This window comes from Oryctolagus cuniculus, chromosome 6 (genome assembly GCF_051225735.1).
Source record: "Oryctolagus cuniculus isolate XC-2025 breed Fujian yellow rabbit chromosome 6, ASM5122573v1, whole genome shotgun sequence".
NCBI classification, from domain to species: Eukaryota; Metazoa; Chordata; class Mammalia; order Lagomorpha; family Leporidae; genus Oryctolagus; species Oryctolagus cuniculus.
In genome coordinates this window covers 10,477,628-10,498,423 of record NC_142872.1, presented here as the reverse complement: position 1 = coordinate 10,498,423, position 20,796 = coordinate 10,477,628, and the positions used below count along the sequence as shown (strand labels likewise).

The 20,796-nt window shown below is 38.9% G+C and overlaps 1 protein-coding gene across 13 annotated transcripts in view; it reads right to left on the bottom strand.

Annotated features, from left to right (window-relative positions):
• DMXL1 (Dmx like 1) overlaps window positions 1–20,796 on the bottom strand; it is a 180,923-nt gene that overhangs the window by 15,272 nt on the left and 144,855 nt on the right. For 7 of the 13 annotated variants that reach the window (XR_016235167.1, XR_016235168.1, XR_016235169.1 and 4 more), the window contains 7 exons: window positions 20,435–20,556; window positions 19,984–20,125; window positions 16,628–16,688; window positions 5,076–5,203; window positions 2,578–2,670; window positions 1,078–1,169; window positions 85–137 (listed from right to left, as the gene is read on the bottom strand). Coding sequence is in view for 10 of the 13 variants with exons in the window: in XM_070076026.2 (XP_069932127.2) it covers window positions 85–137; window positions 1,078–1,169; window positions 2,578–2,670; window positions 5,076–5,203; window positions 16,628–16,688; window positions 19,984–20,125; window positions 20,435–20,556 (691 nt within the window). In the remaining 3 variants the exon portion in view is untranslated. Of the gene's footprint in view, window positions 1–84; window positions 138–1,077; window positions 1,170–2,577; window positions 2,671–5,075; window positions 5,204–16,627; window positions 16,689–16,923; window positions 16,975–19,983; window positions 20,126–20,434; window positions 20,557–20,796 lie in introns of all 13 variants that reach the window. The other 6 variants (XM_089334832.1, XM_070076024.2, XM_070076027.2 and 3 more) reach the window with 1 other exon arrangement.

Here is a 20,796-nt window from a genome sequence, read left to right as displayed (position 1 = left end):
GGCATGAAAGGAAATCTACTTAAATATCATTTACAATTTTTAGTTTATGACTTTCTTGACTTACAAAACGTTTTCAAAACTTACCATGGACTAAGCTATTGGCTGGTGCTACAAGAGTATCCCACAAACATATATTTCTGGAAAAAAAAAGATTCGTTATTAAGTGCTACTGAAAGTTAACAACAGAATAAAAAGAACATCATCTCATGCTGTTACGTAACATTTAAACCTTGCTTTAGAGAATGCTGTTTACAAAAGCACAAAACGCAAGTAACCCACATACTTACGTGACAATACTTACATAGAATTTTAAAACTACTAGCTTACAAAAGTGAATAACTTTAGATCAACATACGCTTACAAATAGTGCAATATGAAGGCTAAGTACAGAAACTGCTTTTGTTGTCATTGTTTCTAACTTACAGTTGTTATGGCATACACAAATAAGAGGAGTAGCTCATTTTCTTGAGCACAAAGGAAACTTATTTCTACTATATGCAGGTTCCAACATCCGTAAGGAGTTTCTGTGGAAGCTCTGTACTCCTAAAACCCCATTTCTAGAACAAAGGAAGGCCTTACAGGTACACAGAAAAGCTCAGCAATCGCAGAGAGCCTTCATCTTAAAACTCATTTCTGATGAGGAAAGCCAAAAGATGCGGTAGGAGTTGGGGGAAGGAGAACACTTCCTTGCCAACCTCACTTTTTTGGGAGGGGAAGGTGCTGGGGGTATGGCTGACTCTTTTAATTAGCTGTAGTACAACTAACACATATTTCTGAGTTTATTCTGTACATCCTGTGAAACAGTGATGATATCTATCTAATAAAATAACTATCTAATAAAATAACATGGCAAATAATATGTAGAGATTAATATGGAGAACATTCATTTTGCTACAGGCACCAAAATTTCCCTAACTTTACAATCAGGACACCAAAATGATCCAAGGAAGAAACAAGTCTTTATAACAAAAATGCTCAAAGGCAAAATTATAAAAACATTCCTGAGATGCAAGGGTATAAAGCAATAAAAAAGCAGCTCTACATAGGCAGATTTCAGTTTCAACAATCATCTCTTACCTATTGTCGGTTGAAAGACCAGCTGTAGCTATCAGGGAAGAGGAACTCACAAAGACAAAATCATTGGCTGTTTTGTTATGACACTGCCAAGTCTGGAAAGGATACAAATAAATGTTATTGCTGTCACTAAAAATCCTGTAAGAAGGCGGCTCTAGGTTATTCAAAAAACAATCATGTAGTTTACAGCTAAATCTGCTATGTTCCCCCCTACCTCTGAACTTAGTCCTTTGTTTTGTTAATCAAAGGTTCAAAGGCAAACACGAAGAGGTTATACTTTAAATATTTCCCTTGGTAAATTTATTAAAAATTTTTGCCTTAGAGGAAGACAGAAATAAAGATTTTATATTATTTTAGACTTAATTATTTTCGGTAAATTAACTGGCATAACGTATTTCTTAGAAAATTTAAATTATGAATAACTATTTAAACATGTGAATAAAAAATACTAAGTCACCAAAATCTAAAAATTTAAAGTATTTCTCAATATTATAACAAACAAAAACTAAGCAATTATGATTTAGTTAATCATGAAAACTTATAAGCTATATTTAGATATTTGTCTTTTAAAAAAAGTATCTTTAAGTATACAAAACCACCAGGTAAAAGATTTTTCCTTCAAACCACCTTCTCTATCACCAGGAATATGAAGGAGCTGGCCTAGAAAATAACTTCCTAAAACAAACATAATCTGCGAAAGTCAATATGTACATTTGAATTTATCTTTTTAAAAGTTAAAAACAAGAGCAGTTTCTCAGGGAAGGCAGAGTTGCACATTTATCTGTTAGCTTAATGAAACTATGTGAAAAAATTATTATTCATTCACAGTACTCTAACCACACCCCTCTCCCTACCTTGCTTGCTTTCTTGTAAAGCAAGAAAGGCCTGAATTCTAACATTTAAAGTGGGGTCAATTATCAGAATCATAACTTGCATTTTTAATGTCTTCCTGGTAGGTATTACTTAGTTCTATAAAGGGCTTCACCGAAGAATGTATTAAACATAAATTCAGTGTTCTAGAAACCTGTACAAGTTCATCATATGTATACAGTGCTAAACTCAGATATATCAATATTTTGTTTAAAAAGATATGGACAAGAAAGTAACAGTTCCACCCACTGGATGCCCTTTCTACTTTGTCCAATCATAAGGGATAGCTGCAGAAAAATAAATCTTCTAGGGCCCTGGTTTCTTAATCATTCTGTTTAGGTAACACACGCCGCTGTGTGAGATTAGAACAGCCTCTGAAATCCACAGGTTACACAGGTCCCGGTAGGCACCACGTGGTTCTATACAGGTTAACCTTCCAAATTACCAGAGACTGAGTAAGGATGTTTATGATTCACAGAGTAATTTTCCCATGTAAGAACAGAAGCTTTTGTCTGTCGGACTAGACAGATTCTATTTGCTGTCTTCAGTATTTCCTGTACCAAATATGTATTCTTGGATTTTCTAAAAGTAATAATTCAAACTTCACTTAAAAGGTAGGAATTCTTGGCTTACCAGGTATGGTTTGGGCATGCTTCCAGTAACTGGACAACATTTCCAGTTTGTCTGATACAAACTTAAATATCCATCGGCATCAACTATTCCAAACTTGGAGAAAAAGCATTTTTAGATGTTTAAGATAAATGCAAAAGCACATAATTATCCCTACACACACTGTGGCACATTTTGACTTTTAAACATTTGACCGACATATTGTTCAACTATTCACTTCAGTTGTGCATGGATCTAGTTTCAGAAACATTTAGCCACTACTTAAAAAAACTTCCAGGCCGGCGCCCTGGCTCACTTGGCTAATCCTCTGCCTGTGGTGCCTGCACCCTGAGTTCTAGTCCCAGTTGGGGCGCCGGGTACTTGTCCCGACTTCCAAAAACTTGTAATGAGGGAAACACATCATGGAGATTAGAAAGTAAAATGAAATGAGCATTATCACAGAGAAGGAATCCCACTATGAGAACTCAGTTAGAATGATGTAAAAATAATCTAGTAAGGGAACATCTATATGTGAGACAGATCTTGAAAGATGAGTAAGAGACCTAAAATTTTTTCTTTAGATTATAAAGTTAATGCATGCTTATATAAAGTATATAAAATAAATGTCTACTATGGACTCCTGCCATTCCCTGTACCAGGTCTAATACTAATCAACAATCTAAGGTGTTTCCTTTCAGATTAGTTTCTACGACTATTCAAACATTTATACAAGAAACATTTTTAAATTTGAAATTTTAAAGAATTAGGATAATATACAGGTCTTATTACATTTTTCTTTTTTTATCTTTGACAGGCAGAGTAGACAGTGAGAGAGAGAGAGAGACAGAGAGAAAGGTCTTCCTTTGCCGTTGGTTCACCCTCCAATGGCCACCGCAGCCAGTGCGTTGCGGCTGGCGCATCGCGCTGATCCGAAGGCAGGAGCCTGGTGCTTCTTCTGGTCTCCCATGCGGGTGCAGGGCCCAAGGACTTGGGCCATCCTCCACTGCACTCCCTGGCCACAGCAGAGAGCTGGCCTGGAAGAGGGGCAACCGGGACAGAATCCGGCGCCCCGTCCGGGACTAGAACCTGGTGTGCCGGCGCCGCTAGGCGGAGGATTAGCCTACTGAGCTGCAGCACCGGCCACATTTCTGATTATTATAATAATCTGTCTACATAAACACAAATTTAGCAAATTCTTGTGCTGTATAGTATCATAATTATAGTTAATTCAAAATTTTCCCCTTATAGAGTTTTCAATTTTTCCCATTCTAAAAAGTGCTGCTTTGAACATTCTGTAAATACATGTTTTCATAATTATGTAGGATAGAAACCTAGAAATGGAAAAACTATGAGTAAACCTCATTTAAAACTGTCAGAGATAAAATTAGATTCTAAAAGATAATATACATTTATAGGCCCTTTCTTCTCATATATTAGTCAAGTCAACATCAACATTGGATATTATTACAATTTAAAATATTTGTCAATTTTATATGGGAAAAAATGTCTGACTTTAATTGACTTTTCTTCAGTACCAACTAGGGCTGCTGGCTATGCATACTTTTACAGTAACTGATGGATCATATTCTTTTTCGATTTCTCTATCAAGTCATCTGTGCTTTCAAAATATTAGGAATATTAATTCACTGTTTTTATATTTGATAGATAGCTTTCTGAAGTCTATACCTTTTCCTAGTATATCCTACATTTTCTATAACATGTCTAAATATGCTTCTCAGTAAAAGATGTGTGTAAAGTCTGTATCAACAACAACTCAGCTTGCATTCCTTAACTACCAGAATTCTGCAAACACTGCTTGACTGTTTACTTATAATCTTTATTTTTGAGTTGACTAACATGAGTAATTTTGGGGAGGGTTTACAACTAAGAATTTTCACACCCCACTACTAGTTTGAGTATGTCACACAGAATAAAGAAAGTAAGATAATTCAGTAATCAAAAATGAATAAGGGACAGGCATCTGGCCTAGTGGTTAAGACACAGTTAGGATACTGGATTCATTAGCTGGCTCTAGCTCCTGACTACAGACTCTGGGAGGCACAGCAGGTGATGGTTCAAGTTAACAGACTTCCTGCCACCCACTTGATAAGACATGGACTCAGTTCCTGGCTCTGGCTTTAGCATTGGCCAGTACCATTTTGGCTACTTAGGGAGTGAACCAATAGATGGGAGATCTTTATGTCACTCTCAATTTTTTTAAAGAAAATTTTAAATAAGAAAAATGTGTAATATAAGGTACACCTTTAATCATTTAGTCCTTAAGCATCATTTAAATGAATTTTAATTGACATATATAAGTACATTACATACCTGCAGGAAGACCAAATGAATTTAAGTTTGCTTTGAGAGGAATTAGAAAAAAAAGCACTCATATAAATACTTCACTACTGGCCCACTGAACAGTTCTCATCACAAACCCAAACAAGTGATAACTATTAAGTCTTATGTTATAATCATGTTAATAAGAATTAATGCTTAACCTCTGCAATTTTATGTACTACCTTATTTCCTTGATAATTAAATCTCATTCTTGTAACTCTTGCATTGCCACCAGCTCGGAAACAGGTTATTTGTTGAGAATGGCCCCATTCAAACATTCTGACACTTCCATCTTGAGCTCCTGTCAGATCTGCATCATAAGAGAGCAAAAACGGTAAATTTATTTTAACAATCTTTGGGAAAATTTATTTCCTAATCTGATGTGGAAATCTTCAGTTAGGAAAAACCTAAGAAATGAATGACATTCAATTTATATGAATTTACTCTTGCATGAAATTTCACTTCACTACTTCTCAACATAAAAACAGATAGTTATATGATGTACTTTTTTTGAGAACACATCCTCAAACAAAACAATAGAAAAACTTAATTCAGATCGCAATCGATGTATTTCCCTTTATAATTATCTTGATAGTATAATAGCCTTTAATAATTTTTTTGCCCATCTATGGGGCATATTGGGAAAGAATATTTCTAATGTCCTAATATACAAAGGGACTCATTTTTCTATATGCAGAGTCAACTATAAGACTCAATGAATCAGAAATTGCCTATTTAAGAACTGGCACTGAAATGCCAGTGGGAGTCCAGGTTGTTCCACTTCTAATCCAGCTCCCTAGTAATGGCCTGGGAAAAGCACAGGAAGATAGCACAAGTGTTTGGGCCCCTGCCACTCATGTGTGACATCCAGAAGATCTGGTTCCTGGCTTTGGCCCAGTGCTGGCTGCTGTACCCATCTGGGGAGTGAACTAGCAGATGGGAAATCTCTCTTTCTCTCTCTAGCACTGATTTTCATAATAAATAAATAAATCTTTATCTGAAAGTCTTCTCACAAAAGGCAAATGGGGAATCACAAATATTAATATAACATTTTAGCAATGGGGGTGGGTAACCTTGTTCCATGAGCCAAAAACACAATTTGCATCCAGTTATTCTTATTATAAATCAGTGAGTTTGGTTTTACTGTATTTGGTACATAACTAAAATTTTAAAATGAAAGCTTTAAATGTTCTTCTGTAAGTTTATAGATGTCTGTATGCATGTTATGTTTGTTATGTGTTTGTGATATCCTTCTACTTCCAAACAGTATTTCTAAAATGAACTTGCAAAAAAGCTTAAAGGAAAAACAAACAGGTATGTAAATTAAGTCCTCATTAAACTGCCAGAATGATAGGACCCAAGTGTGTTTTTTTTTTTTTTTTTTTAAGTACACATGTCCTGAGATAACCTTCTATAACAAATGCTAATCAAGAGCAGAACTGACATTTGAACCTGGGCACTGCAATAGAGGATGCAGTCACCCAAGTTGTTTGGCTTAATTACAACAGGGATATCTCCAGAGCTGTCAGAATTACAAAGAATGCAACAATTTTTTTAATACTTGTGTTTACTAGTAAAATAAACTCATGTTATCTATGTTGTCAGAGAAAAATTAACCTAATGATGGCCAGCTTTATTTGATGTTTCCCAAATCTCTTCAGCAACTTACCTGGTTAGTTTCACTGACTTAAACTGAGTGATGGTTATTCACTGAACATAAACATCATTTACAAATAAAGTAACCACTGAAACATTAGTTGCTGAACACAGCTTATATACTTTTGACTTCTCATTACGCAGAACAAAAGATGATCTGGTCTGTTGGTACACATGTCCTGTGCACCATGGAAGACTATAGTGAGAGAGAGAACACACTTCTGTAAATCATGAAAGGGTTTATTTACAGATTTGCCAACCTATGGATTGCTGGTATGATGTACACAAGTGTTTATTTCTTGGTTTTCACTAGAAATTAAAGTAACTACAAGTTAATTATAATTAATATATGTAACTGAAACTGTTAAAAAAAAACACTAAGAGAAATAATGTTTTTGGTAAATGAAGCTATCAGGTATGATGGATGTGTCATTGCTAAGAAGAAAGTCATCTTTGTCCTAAAGTAAGAGTTCCACATCAGGAAGAGCGAGGGTATATAGGACAAAACCTTGAGTAGACATAAAAAAGTTGGAAAAAGGTTGTGATAGAGAAATTTGGAAAACGAATTCTATGTGTAGTCAAGCTGGGTAAAATTTCAGTAGATTTATGTGTAGTTATAAAAAGAATGATGAGGCTTAAGACCAAAAGCACGCTGCTACAAAATTTTCTCGGGCTATTAGTATGCTCAGCAAGAAATTATGTAAATGTTTCCTTTATCTTTTTAAGAAATCTGAGTAGGAAACCAAGTATTTTTTTTTAAAGCAAGATAAACTATTGGGCTTTATGTTGTCTTTATTAAGTCTTTGGTTATTTAAGAAATCTTCTTAATATTAAAAAAGGCAAAACTAAGGGGGCCGGCGCTGTGGCACAGCAGGTAAAGCTGCTGCCTGCAGTGCTGGCAGCCCATATGGGTGCCAGTTTGAGTTCTCGCTGTTCCACTTCAGATTCAGCTCTCTGCTATGGCCTGGGAAAGTAGTAGAATATGGCTCAAGTACTTGAGCCCCTACACCCACATGGGAGACCCAGAAGAAGCTCCTGGCTCCTGGCTTCGGCCTGGCCCAACCCTGGCTATTGCAGCCATTTGGGGAGTGAACCAGCAGATGGAAGACTTTCTCTCTGCCTCTGCCTCTGCCTCTGTAACTCTACCTTTCAAATAAATAAATACACCATAAAAAAAAAACAAGTATTTTTCATCACTATATAACTCTCTGTATTTGCCTTTGTACTCTTTGTACTTTTATTTTAGTAAATATAAATTTCCAAAGTACAGTTTATGGATTACAATGACTCCCCCACCCCATGAATTCCCTCCCACTCGCACCCCTCCCATCTCCCGCTCCCTCTCCCATTCCATTCACATCAAGATTCATTTTCAATTATCTTTATACACAGAAGATCGATTTAGTATATATTAAGTAAAGATTTCATCAGTTTGCACCCACACAGAAACACAGAGTGTAAAATGCTGTTTCAGTACTAGTTATAGCATTACTTCACATTGGACAACACACTAAGGACAGATCCCACATAAGAAGTAAGTACATAGTGACTCCTGTTGTTGACTTAACAATTTGACACTCTTGTTTATGGCGTCAGTAATCTCCCTAGGCTCTAGTCATGAGTTGCCAATGCTATGGAAGCCTTTGAGTTTGCCGACTTCGATCTTATTCATAGTCAAAGTGGAAGTTCTCTCCTCCCTTCAGAGAAAGGTACCTCCTTCTTTGATGGCCCGTTCTTTCCACTGGGATCTCACTCGCAGAGATCTTTCATTTAGGTGGTTTTTGTTCGTTTGTTTTTTGTTTCGTTGTTTTTTTTTTTTTTTTTTTTGCCAAAGTGTCTTGGCTTTCCATGCCTAAAATACTCTCATGGGCTCTTCAGCCATATCCGAATGCCTTAAGGGCTGATTCTGAGGCCAGAGTGCTGTTTAGGATATCTGCCATTCTATGAGTCTGCTGTGTATCCCGCTTCCCATGTTGGATCGTCCTCTCCCTTTTTGATTCTATCAGTATTAGCAGACATTAGTCTTGTTTGTGTGATCCCTTTGACTCTTAGACCTATCAGTGTGATCAATTGTGAACTGAAATTGAACACTTGGACTAGTGAGATGGCATTGGTACATGCCACCTTGATGGGATTGTATTGGAATCCCCTGGCACGTTTCTAACTTGTGTTGGAGTTAGAAACGAGTTAGAAACGTGCCTTTGTACTCTTAATTATCACTTTTGCTAAACGAACAAATAGGGTTTCATATGAACTATCATCCCATTTTAACTGATATTTTCGACAGTCCTCCCAAATCAAATTTTTATTAAATCTTTTTGGCCTCAAATTAAATTTTTTTTTTTTTTGTTAAAGATTTTATTTGAGAGGTAGAGTTATAGACAGTGACAGGGAGAGACAGAAAGGTCTTCTTTCCGTTGGTTCATTCCTCAGATGGCTGCAACGGCTGGAGCTGTGCTGATCTGAAGCCAGGAGCCAGGAGCTTCTTCCTAGTCTCCCACGCGGGTGCAGGGGCTCAAGCACTTGGGCCATCTTCTACTGCTTTCCTAGGCCATAGCAGAGAGCCGGATTGGAAGAGGGGCACCCAGGACTAGAACCAGAGCCCATATGGGATGCCGGTGCCGCAGGCGGAGGATGAACCTAATGCGCCTTGGAGCCAGCCCCTCAAACTAACTTTATAAGTTTTGAGAAGGCTACTGGAACATCCTAAAAGAATCTGGGGACAGCACCATGGCCATTTGGAAGGAAGACCTTTCCCTCTGTCTCTCTCTCACTGTCTGCAAAACTCTACCTATCAAATAAATAAATTAAAAACAAAACAAAACAAAACAAAACAATCTGTTCTTGGGGCCAGCGCTGTGGTATAGTGGGCAAAGCTGCCGCCTGCAGTGCCAGCATCCCATGTGGGCACCAGTTCAAGTCCCTGCTGTTCCACCTCTGATCCAGCTCTCTGCTATGGCCTGGGAAAGCAGTGGAGAATGACACAAGTCTTTGGGCCCCTGCACCTGCACAGGAGAACCGGAGGAAGCTCCTGGCTTTGGACTGGTGCAGCTCTGACCATTGAGGCCAAATGGGGAGTGAACCAGTGGATGGAAGACCTCTCTCTCTCTCTCTCGCCTTCGTTCTCTGTGTAACTTTTGACTTTCAAATAAATAAATAAATAAATCTTAAAAAAAAATAATCTGTTCTCTCTTGCTCTTAAAGTAATCAGGTTTTATTTGATATGTTATGTTGCATGGGAAGCACTGGTAAATCAAAGCAGAAATCTTGGATTACATGTCTAAGGTTATATGTTACAATTTTAATTGTTGCAGAAATTTTATGTAATTCCTAGAAATACAATATGGCCTGGTAGAGTGCTACCAGTTATACTTTCAGTTATGTCACAATGTTTTATGTCATAGAAACAATCAAATATCCTTGTCAAATATGTCATTACTATAATGAATTCTTATCAGATCTGTAACCAAATTAATTCTTTCATCATTGAGAGACAACTGTTTTACTCTGATGCTTGCCTGAAACCTTTCTAATCAATTATAAAGTATTCTGTTTTCAAGGAAATGTAAAAAAGAAAAGGCTCTTAAAGGCCCAGGTTTTTGTTAACTTTAAGATCACACAATTAGAGCAGGTAAAAGACTTTCTAGAACTCTAAAGAAAAAAAAAGTTACAGATTCACTTAACTGCTATCCAAGATCAAGCAAAATAAGAATTACATGGGACTGAATGACCTGATATTTTTTAAATTTAAAATTATTTATTGAAAGGCAAGAGTGTTAGAGGGAGACACAGATACAAACATACACACACAGACATAGACAAAGATAGATTTTCCACCCTGTGGTTCATTCCCCAAGTGCTCGTAAAAGCCAGAGCTGGGAGTATTCTTATTTTCATAGCAATGTAGTTATTTCTAAGTTTTCAGTAAGAACCTATTCTTATAAAAGTATCTAATTGGAAATAGTGCTCATTTTATCAAGGCTTTGACTGGAGTATTGTATTTGTGAATACATGTAATCACATATTACCAGTTTTAAGGAACTAAGCTTGATTCTATGGAGCCAACAAAGTACCTTGCAAAACAAAACAAACAAATGAGAAGCAATCCTACATCTATAACCCTTACATGGTTACGTTATATATGAGTGCATACTACTACTTCCTGGCAGGACCAGCAACCCCAGGATATTTGATAACCTAAGAACGGAGGAATTCACCCAAACCTATAGGACTGTAGATGAATTCTGGTGCAAGTCCTAGGCTTGGCTTCCCAGCCTCGACAAGTTTTTAAAATCGAATCTGGGCCGGCGCCGCGGCTCACTAGGCTAATCCTCCGCCTAGCGGCGCCGGCACACCAGGTTCTAGTCCCGGACGGGGCGCCGGATTCTGTCCCGGTTGCCCCTCTTCCAGGCCAGCCCTCTGCTGTGGCCAGGGAGTGCAGTGGAGGATGGCCCAAGTGCTTGGGCCCTGCACCCCATGGGAGACCAGGAAAAGCACCTGGCTCCTGGCTCCTGCCATCGGATCAGCGTGGTGCGCCGGCCGCAGTGCACCAGCCGCGGCGGCCATTGTAGGGTGAACCAACGGCAAAAAAAGGAAGACCTTTCTCTCTGTCTCTCTCTCTCACTGTCCACTCTGCCTGTCAAAAAAAAAAAAAAATCGAATCTGAGACTCCTTATTAATATTCTAGCCAGCAGACTTTTAAAAAGTCTGTATACAATCAAGCCCTATTCTTGCTGCACTCACAAAGCAAGCTTGATGCGCTTGCTGGTTGGTGACTATGTCCAGATGCTCGAAAGGTAGTGCATCCCACCTCCAGGGGGACGGAGGCCACTTGCGGAAGGCACCTTGCCCTGAGTACCCCTACACCTCTATCCTCTACAGTGAACTGACAAATGCTGCGTAAAGAGTTTCCGGAGTTCTATGAGACACTCTAGCAAATTAATCAAACCTGAAGAGAGTAGAAACCCTGATTCATAGCTGGTTGGTCAGAAGCACCAGAATACTTCAAACAGCTTGTGGAAAAACTGTTTAAAGTATGAGTTTATTCTGTTGCAAAAATTTCATTTTCAGATCTATGTTTTTTTCATAATACACATTTTGCACATAGTAAACTCATACTCTTAACTCTTTTTCTATAAAGATATTGAAATATCTTTATATATAAGCCAACCCACTTCTTGTGATTGACATCGGAAGTAGGTGGAAGGGCAGTCTTGTGGGACTTAAACATTAGCCTATAGCATCTGACTGACTCCAGGTAGTACTGAGCAGATTTAAGACATTCAACTAGTATTCAAAGGTTTGGATAACTCCTGAAAAAAACTGCACATCTGGTGTCAGAGCAGAGTGTTTTCTCATCCAGGAAATTATAAATGCTTCAGTCTAACTTCTAAAAGATTGTTTGGAGTCAAAGTCCAAAAGCTGTGACTTTTAAGGAATAGGACTTCTTAACAGATCTTCTCCAAGGAAGGAAAGGAGCTATCTGCAGGTATCAGAACTTCAGAGTGAGATTTTACGATATCCTGTCTCATACACACACTACACGAAAAGTGCTTAATGTTAAACTAAAGTACTACCTGGGAGATTTGTTTGTGACATGAAAAGATGTGTTGGAAAAAATTCAGTGATTACTTTAATCAACTTTTAATTTTCCAAGTCTCTTATCTGAAGGTTATGACAGTTGCCTCAATAGAGAAAAGATTTAATTCTTAAGCCAGCAGCGATTTGACTTTACCCAATTAATCTCCTTTAAAATGAAGGGAAGAGAAGAGGTTCTTTATTTAAATTTAAAGGGCTGAGATAGAGTATATTCACTATAAACCATTCACTTGTTAGGATACATGCTGAAGAATTAAGGGAAAATGAGGTCCCTTTACTATCTTAGGAAATTTCTAAACCCTGTTGCATACTTTTAAGAAATACCTAGGCTGGCGCCACGGCTCAATAGGCTAATCCTCCACCTGCGGAGCCGGCACACCACGTTCTAGTCCCGGTTGCCCCTCTTCCAGGCCAGCTCTCTGCTATGGCCCGGGAGTGCAGTGGAGGATGGCCCAAGTCCTTGGGCCCTGCACCCGCATGGGAGACCAGGAGAAGCACCTGGCTCCTGGCTTTGGATCAGCACGATGTGCCAGCCACAGTGCGCCAGCCGCGGCGGCCATTGTAGGGTGAACCAACGGCAAAAAAAGGAAGACCTTTCTCTCTGTCTCTCTCTCTCACTGTCCACTCTGCCTGTTGAAAGAAAAGAAAAAGAAAAAGAAAAAGAAAAAGAAAAAGAAAAAGAAAAGAAGGAAGACCTAATATTTCTTATTGGGGCAATATTATTTACTTTGTATATAAAATATATTTTGATTTCTTACTCTTTAGGCTTCATGACCTTTTTTAGTTATCACTTCACATTAAATTTATAGGTAAGAAACCCGTACTGGGTGTGATAGTTAAGATGCAATTTGGGAGGACAGCATCTTAAATTGGAGTGCATGGACTTGAGTGCTGGCTACCATGCCCTACTGATTCCAGATCTCTGCTGAAGTACACCCTGGGAAGCAACAATGGTGTCTCAAGTAGTCAGCTTCCTGCTACCCACGTGGGAGATCCGGATTGGATCTCTGGATCTTGACTTTGGAGTGCTGCAGCCTGGGCCATTGTGGGCATCTGGGAAGTAAACCAATGAATGGGAGATTTCTCTGTGTCTCTCTCTTTCTATGAAAGAGAGATCTCGGTCTCTGCCATCCAAGTAAAATAAAAAAAATTTAAATATCAGACACTTCTAGTGGTAAAAAAAATTTGATATAGTGAAAACCAGACTAATTTTTTGTTATTTTATTTCTAGTGTAAGTAATGGAAGTTATTCTCCTTTTTTTTAAAGAATTATTTATTTGAAAGACAGAGTTAAGAGAGAGAGAGAAGTCCTCCATTCCGCTAGTTCACTCCCCAATGACTGCAATGGCCAGAGCTGAGCTGATCTGAAGCCAGAAGACAGGAGCCAGGAGCCAGGAGCCAGGAGCTTCCTCCAGGCCTCCCATGTGGGTGCAGGAACCCAAGGACTTGGGCCATCTTCCACCGCTTTCCTAGACCGTAACAGAGACCTGGATCAGAAGAGGAGCAGCTGGGACTCAAACCGGCGCCCCATATAGGATGCCAACGCTGCAGGCTAGGGCTTTAACCCACTACACCACAGCACCGGCCCTCTTCTTATTTTAAATATATAGTTCTTTTGAACCTTTTGTGGAAAAAGTATATGCTTTTGATAACAAATACTTCCAGACTTACGATGATTAAGTAGTAAACAGCATTAATTCTGTCAGCTGTATTTCATTAAAATACATCATATGAGAAAAGGTGGTTAAAAATGTTTTTACAAGTTATTAAATTGGAGGAGTAAGAACACTTGTTCCTATGCATGTATTGTCCATGTTACTAAGTGAAAGAACAATCTGATGAATGGCATAAACATTATATTTAAAAAAAACTTGGGAGTACTTGCATACCAGTATGAATACTGATTTCAACTCACCAGTTAATACCGCCAATAAATTCTCCATTAATTAAATTCATGTTTAAAGGAAGGTAAGCTTTTGAGGTTCCTATGAAGGCTAATTGAAAACAAATACTTTCTGCTCTTTTAGAATATAAAGATTCATAAATTGGTCCTTCTGCCATTCCTTCTGTGCCGCCATAATAGCGTGCATGAATGTACTGGCCGATGCTTTCAAGAGCATCAGTAATCCTGAAAAGAGAGGCAAAAGCCAAGTTCTTGTTAGGCTGTGCTCCAAAGTCATCACCAGGTTTCTACCTGACGATGAAGCACGGTTATGTTGGCAAATCTGATGATCACAGAGCCAGGAAAATTCATGTGACCTCACAGGCAGTTTAAACAAGTATGCAATGATCAGTACCAGATCTGACGTGCAAATGAAAGATCTAGAAAAATGGCAGAATACTCTGCTTCCATCCCACCAGCTTGTTTTCACTGTACTGACAACCTCAGCTGACATGACGGACCACGAAGAAGCAAGACGAAAACGCACAAGAGAGAAAACATCTGGATACTTTTTCCAGGGTTGTAATAAGAACATACAAATAAAAGCCTCAATGTACAAAAAATTTTAAAAAAATCACAAATAACATTACCATGCTTACTATAAATGTGTCTGATAAAAGATGAGCGTGCTCTCAAAAATCAATAAAATACAAACTGATTATGAGGAAGCAACAAATCATCACTCTGTCAGTGTAATAAAAGACAGCAGTGATACTATGATTAAAATACTAAGTACTGGGTGGGGCCAACATTGTGGCATAGCAGGTTAAGCTGCCACCAGCTGCTCCACTTCGGATCCAGCACTCACATAGCAATGGTGTGGGAAAGCAGTGGAGGATGGCCTAAGTACTTGAGCCCCTTTTCCCATGTGGGAGACCTGGAAGAAGCTCCTGGCTCCTGGGTTCGGCCTGGTCCAGCCCTGGCCATTATGGCCATCTGGAGAATGAACCAGTGGGTGGAAGATTCTCCCCCCTGCCCTTTCTCTAACTCTGCCTTTCAAATAAATAAATCTTTTTTTTTTTTTTGACAGGCAGAGTGGACAGTGCCGTTGGTTCACCCTCCAATGGCCGCTGCGGCTGACGCGCTGTGGCTGGCGCACTGTGCTGATCCGATGGCAGGAGCCAGGTGCTTCTCCTGGTCTCCCATGGGGTGCAGGGCCCAAGCACTTGGGCCATCCTCCACTGCCTTCCTGGGCCACAGCAGAGAGCTGTCCTGGAAGAGGGGCAACCGGGACAGAATCCTGTACCCTGACTGGGACTAGAACCCAGTGTGCCGGTGCTGCAAGGCGGAGGATTAGCCTAATGAGCCGCGGCGCCGGCCAAAATAAATAAATCTGTAAAAAGAAGAATAATCAAAGACAAATTAGCATTATATAATGAATACAGAAATGTTCAAAGATAAAATGTGCTGACTTAGTGTCGCTCCCCCTCTTCGTGGAGGAACGACACAGGACCCTGCGCTGTTCTTTCGTCTGCTCGGCCCTCCCCGGGTTTGCTGCTGGTTCTTCCCGGGTTGGCTACTATCCCTTCCACCTCCGTGGAAGGGCAGTTCCCCCTGGCCACATTCCCCACTTCTGCAGGGGAGCGGCACACCGCCGGCCGGCTCTCTCGGGGGCTGCACAGGTGTTCCTTCAGATAGATGTTCCCCTTAGATGTTCCTTTAGATGTTCCTGGTGCATGCCGTCTCTCTCCTCCTTTATAGTCCTCCTCTGCCAATCCCAACTCGGCTGCCCACACGCTGAGTACGCTGCTCTCCTCCAATCAGGAGCAGCTCCTGCAGCTTGTCAAGTTGGTGAGAGGCAGCTGGGTAGAAGCTGTTTACTCCTCTCCCAGCGCCATATTGTGGGAGAGCAGATGCATAGAATAAGTCTTAATTCCAGTAACTCAGTCTAGTCCGAGCTGCTCCCCACACTTAGAAATATGCAGTTAAACAGCAAAAATTTACTGCCTTAAGTTAGCCTTTTCTGTTAATATGGGAAACTTTCTTTTTCTATTTGTATTGAACTTTGAAATGAAGAATTTACTTGAAAAAATTATCTACAGCCAAAGGAAAGTAAATGCTGTCTTTCAAGTAAAACTAAGAGCTTCCAATAAATTCCTTTTTTTTTTCTTTTTTTTTCTTTTTTTTTGGACAGGCAGAGTGGACAGTGAGTGAGAGAGACAGAGAGAAAGGTCTTCCTTTGCTGGTGGTTCACCCTCCAATGGCCTCCGCGGCCGGCATGCTGCGGCTAGCGCACTGCCCTGATCCAAAGCTAGGAGCCAGGTGCTTCTCCTGGTCTCCCATGGGGTGCAGGGCCCAAGCACTTGGGCCATCCTCCACTGCACTCCCTGGCCACAGCAGAGAGCTGGCCTGGAAGAGGGGCAACTGGGACAGAATCCAGCGGCCCGACCGGGACTAGAACCCGGTGTGCCGGTGCCGCAAGGCAGAGGATTAGCCTAGTGAGCCACAGCGCTGGTCCCCAATAAATTCTTGACAATAAAAATTACCAGAAAGATGTAAGAATAAAGAAAGAATAATGGCTAATTATTGTTAACTTACAGTAAGGAAGAGTTGGATGAGAAGTCATTCTTCTGACATTATTAATGGCCTTCTTAATCATCTGGAAAAAGGAAGATTTTAAAGTTAAATAAAAATTAGAATTAAAAATTCAAATTGTGGCAGTAAGTTCAAGTAACATTTATTTCCGATTTTATAATGACTATTATGAATGTAAAAATTTGAAACATAAGAACAGAAGTTTAATAGTGCAGCTCTTATATTTAAGTGTGCAAACATTTCTGCATCACTGACTAGGGTACAAGAAGAAATTCCCCTCAAGAATTTTACCTCCTTACCTCCTTTCTTGCCAATTCTTTTCTGATCCCATTAAATTTATTGGAATAATCCTGAACAGTATAAGGTTAAAAAGACAGACAGAAGCATGTGAAAATAAAAGAGGTAAACAGAAAATTAAATTATAATTGATAGTTTGGAACTGATTATACACTCATTTTAAAATCATGCTTTGAATGATTAACTAGCCTGTCAAGAATAAAATGTATGTAGCAAAAGGGAAATGTTTAATTGACAGAACATTTCCTATTTACACAGTAACACAACTACAGTCAGATGTTATCCTACATCTGTGGTTCGATCCCAGGTAGATTTTGCTGTTGTTGCTGTGTTAGATTTTAAACAATCCCATCAGCCTGGATACATGGAGGGGAGGAATAGTAGGGAGGGAAAGAACTAGGCCAACAGAACTGTGAGGGACCGAAAACATGAAAGGTACATATGGAGGCAGTTCTACTCCAGAATAGCACAACTTGGTTATAACAAACACTGTTTTTGCTATTAGTATTTATCGTTCAAGGAAATGACAGGATGAAGAAAAATGTTATCAGTTCTCCAGAAAAAAAAAAAAACTTTATTGTACCTTAGCAAATTTCATCTTCAAATCCCATGTTCTTAAAGAAAAGCCTAAAGATTCCTATTCTGTTTTTCTTTTTCTAACCAGAGTGTGAAAGGTAAAAAAATACATAGCACAGGCTAAAAGTATTTCTGGAAGCTCATGTAGAACATCAGACAAATAAGTGTTAACTATTTGAGAAGATCCATGTAAAAATATCAGCCTTATTCTATTAGCATCTTTTACTTGAGCATGGAATTAGGTAATCCTAGTAAGTATATATTCACAAGCCACAATGATTCCTACCAGAGTTGTCCTTCTAGGACCTAGATTGGAAGAAAACGCAGCTAAAAGAAATGTCAAAGGGAGCTCTATATTATAATACTCTAGAATATAAACAAGTCTTTTTCTGAACACCTACTATATGCCCAATATCATTCTAGGTAATTGTCATTCATCTACAAGGAAGACAGAATCTGAGCTATCAAAAAGTTACATTCCAGAGGGTATAAAAAAAAAAGACAATTAAATAATGTGTGACTTCAATGACTGTTAAATTGTATGTGGATGGTACAATGAAATAAGAAGATATCAAGGGGTCGGCACTGTGGCATAGCAGGCTAGGACTCCATCTGTGGTGCCAGCATCCCATATGGGGGCCAGTTTGTGTCCCAGCTGCTGCTCTTCTGATCCAGCTCCCTGCTATGGCCTGGGAAAGCAGTGCAGGATGTGCAGGAACTTGGGCAACCAAGCGGGAACATGGGAAACCCTGAAGTAGCTCCTGGGTCCTGGCCTCAGATCGGCCCAGCTCCAGCCGTCGCAGCCATTTGGGGAGTGAATCAGTGGATGGAAGACCTTTCTCGCTGTCTCTCCCTCTCTCTGTAACTCTGTCTCTCAAATAAATAAATAAAAATAAAATCTTAAAAAAAAAAAGAAGATATCAAATGACTAGAGGTGGAACAAAAGCCTGCATTAGGGAAGCCAGGGAAATTTCTAGAATTGTTTCGGTTCTGCATGGGGAATGTAGTGAGAACACTTTAAGCAGAAGGTAAGGCAAAGGGTCTGACATGACAACAGCTTGACGAAGTCAAGAGACAAAGAAGCCAGTGCAACTAGCCCAGAGAAAATCATATGGAATGAAGAGTAATGAGCCTGTACAGCAGGCAGGGAGTAACTGCACAGGCAGACCTGTACAGTTTTCTCTGAAGCTGAAGTTGAAAAAACAAAACTAAAAAAGCCCATTATTTGTACTGATATCTTTTCTTTTTAAAAATATTTTATCAGCAAATTTTACTAATAAATTTGAACATATCTGACAACTGGAAAAAAATTTAACCTCTAAAGACCCAGTTATTTCATTTGAGTAGTTACCAGATTGCTTTTTGAATTTAGTGTAATTCTTAAAAACACTGCCATCTGAAGTCACAAATTTCCCAGAAATTCCACAACAAGGTCTGAGTCACTTGAGCTTTCTGGATCAGAAGCTTCTAAGAAAGAAAAACAGCAGCTACCACAGAGACAGCGAAGAGCTGTAGGTCGTATCACCTATCAGGAAACTGTTAAACACCATCTATGATTAAAAATGAGCCTTGAAGCCATTCTATAAGACTCAAAATTTTAAAAAATGCTACTATCAACAAGTCATTCAGAGACTTAATGGTGCTGGGTTTCTTTGATTATGCATATAAATTCCTACACCCAAGTTATCAGTACAGGAAACTCTTGGAGGTATCAAATAATGACATCTCAGATAATCAGGGCTCAAATAGATCTTCCATCACCAAAGAAAAATTTCTGTATGTTACATTTTGCTTAATTAAAAAATCGTATTTCTTTTGTTAATATAACTTTTGGAACTAAAATTAAAAACACTTTTGGCATTTATATGCAAATTGTTGACAGTTGATATGGATTTGAATATATTATCTAGACCAGGAGTGAGCACACATTTAAAATAAAGGACTAGACAGTAAATGTTTTGGGCTTCCTATACATAGGTTTCTGTCGCAGATACTCAGTTTTACCACTGTAGTATCAAGGTATCCAGAGACAGAATACAAGCAAATGGCCCAGACAGTGCTCCTGTAAGACTACTTACAAGGCTGAAATAGAATGTCACGTAGTTTCCATTTGGCACAAAAAACACAACTTTTTCCAACCATTGAAAATGTAATCACTATACTTTATATACTACATACTGGCTTGATAAAAACAGGCAAAAGGCAAGAATTGACCTACGGGCCACAGTTTACCAAAGACTGATCTGGACCAACATGTTTAATTAAAATACAACTCTTTTGTTTCAAAAAGGTGTATTTTTAAACAATATTTGTTAGTCTTTCAAATGAAAACATTATTCTTCAGCATCAAAAATAGTAATTTACAGCATTGAAGTTTTATTAAAAATTTAAGAAGTAAATAAATTGTTAAATGGTCCTTTATTTACTAACCTGAAGGGAAAAATAAGACAGTCATACACAAACTAGAATTTTTTAACTTTACACACCACAGATGCTCCTCTGCCAGTCTGGGTGCTCCCAAGCCAGGGCATGTTGATGGGAGTGCCAGGATTGCTATGCGTGTAAGGGGTGGTACCTTGAACAGCTGCTAAATCATCATGGGCATGGATAACCAGAAACTCTTCTGAGCTACAAGGAACAAAAACAGCCCATCAGTTCTTCAGTTCTTCTTCACACCTGACGGCCCTAACACTGACTTTATATTTCCTTTTGCAATTAATTTTCTCCAGCTCTTACTACTAACTCACAAGGACCTTTATGTAGTTTCCATTATCTTCACTTATTCTCCCCTAACACTCACTTCCTTCTGCTCACACCCCATTACCCATTTACGCTTTAACACACCAGCTTCAACTCCATGTATAATCTAGGAGTATTCCTTTCAACAATCTTTTACTGTATTGCAACATACGGAATAAAAACAAAGTGTAACGGTACCTTTTGGTTTCCATCTCTATATCATCATCTACCCAAGTATAGATCTGCGTAGCCAGAATTCCGGAAACATCCAGTTCTTGCACATCATGACTAGAAGCAATTGCTATGCAGTTTCTATTTGCCTAAAACATAAATGACAGATTTTAAATTAAAAAGCACAACAGATACGGTGACTTAAAAATGCCAATTACAACATAGCATTCCTACAAGTTAATATTTTAATAATCAGCTTTTAGTTAATTATAGGCTTGAGTGTGGATATACGGTTACATTCCAGGAATTCAAGTACATCAAGAACGCCAATTTCTAACTGTAATACATGTACCACTCTCGCTCCTCTAAGAGCACTCCCTCTCTCATCT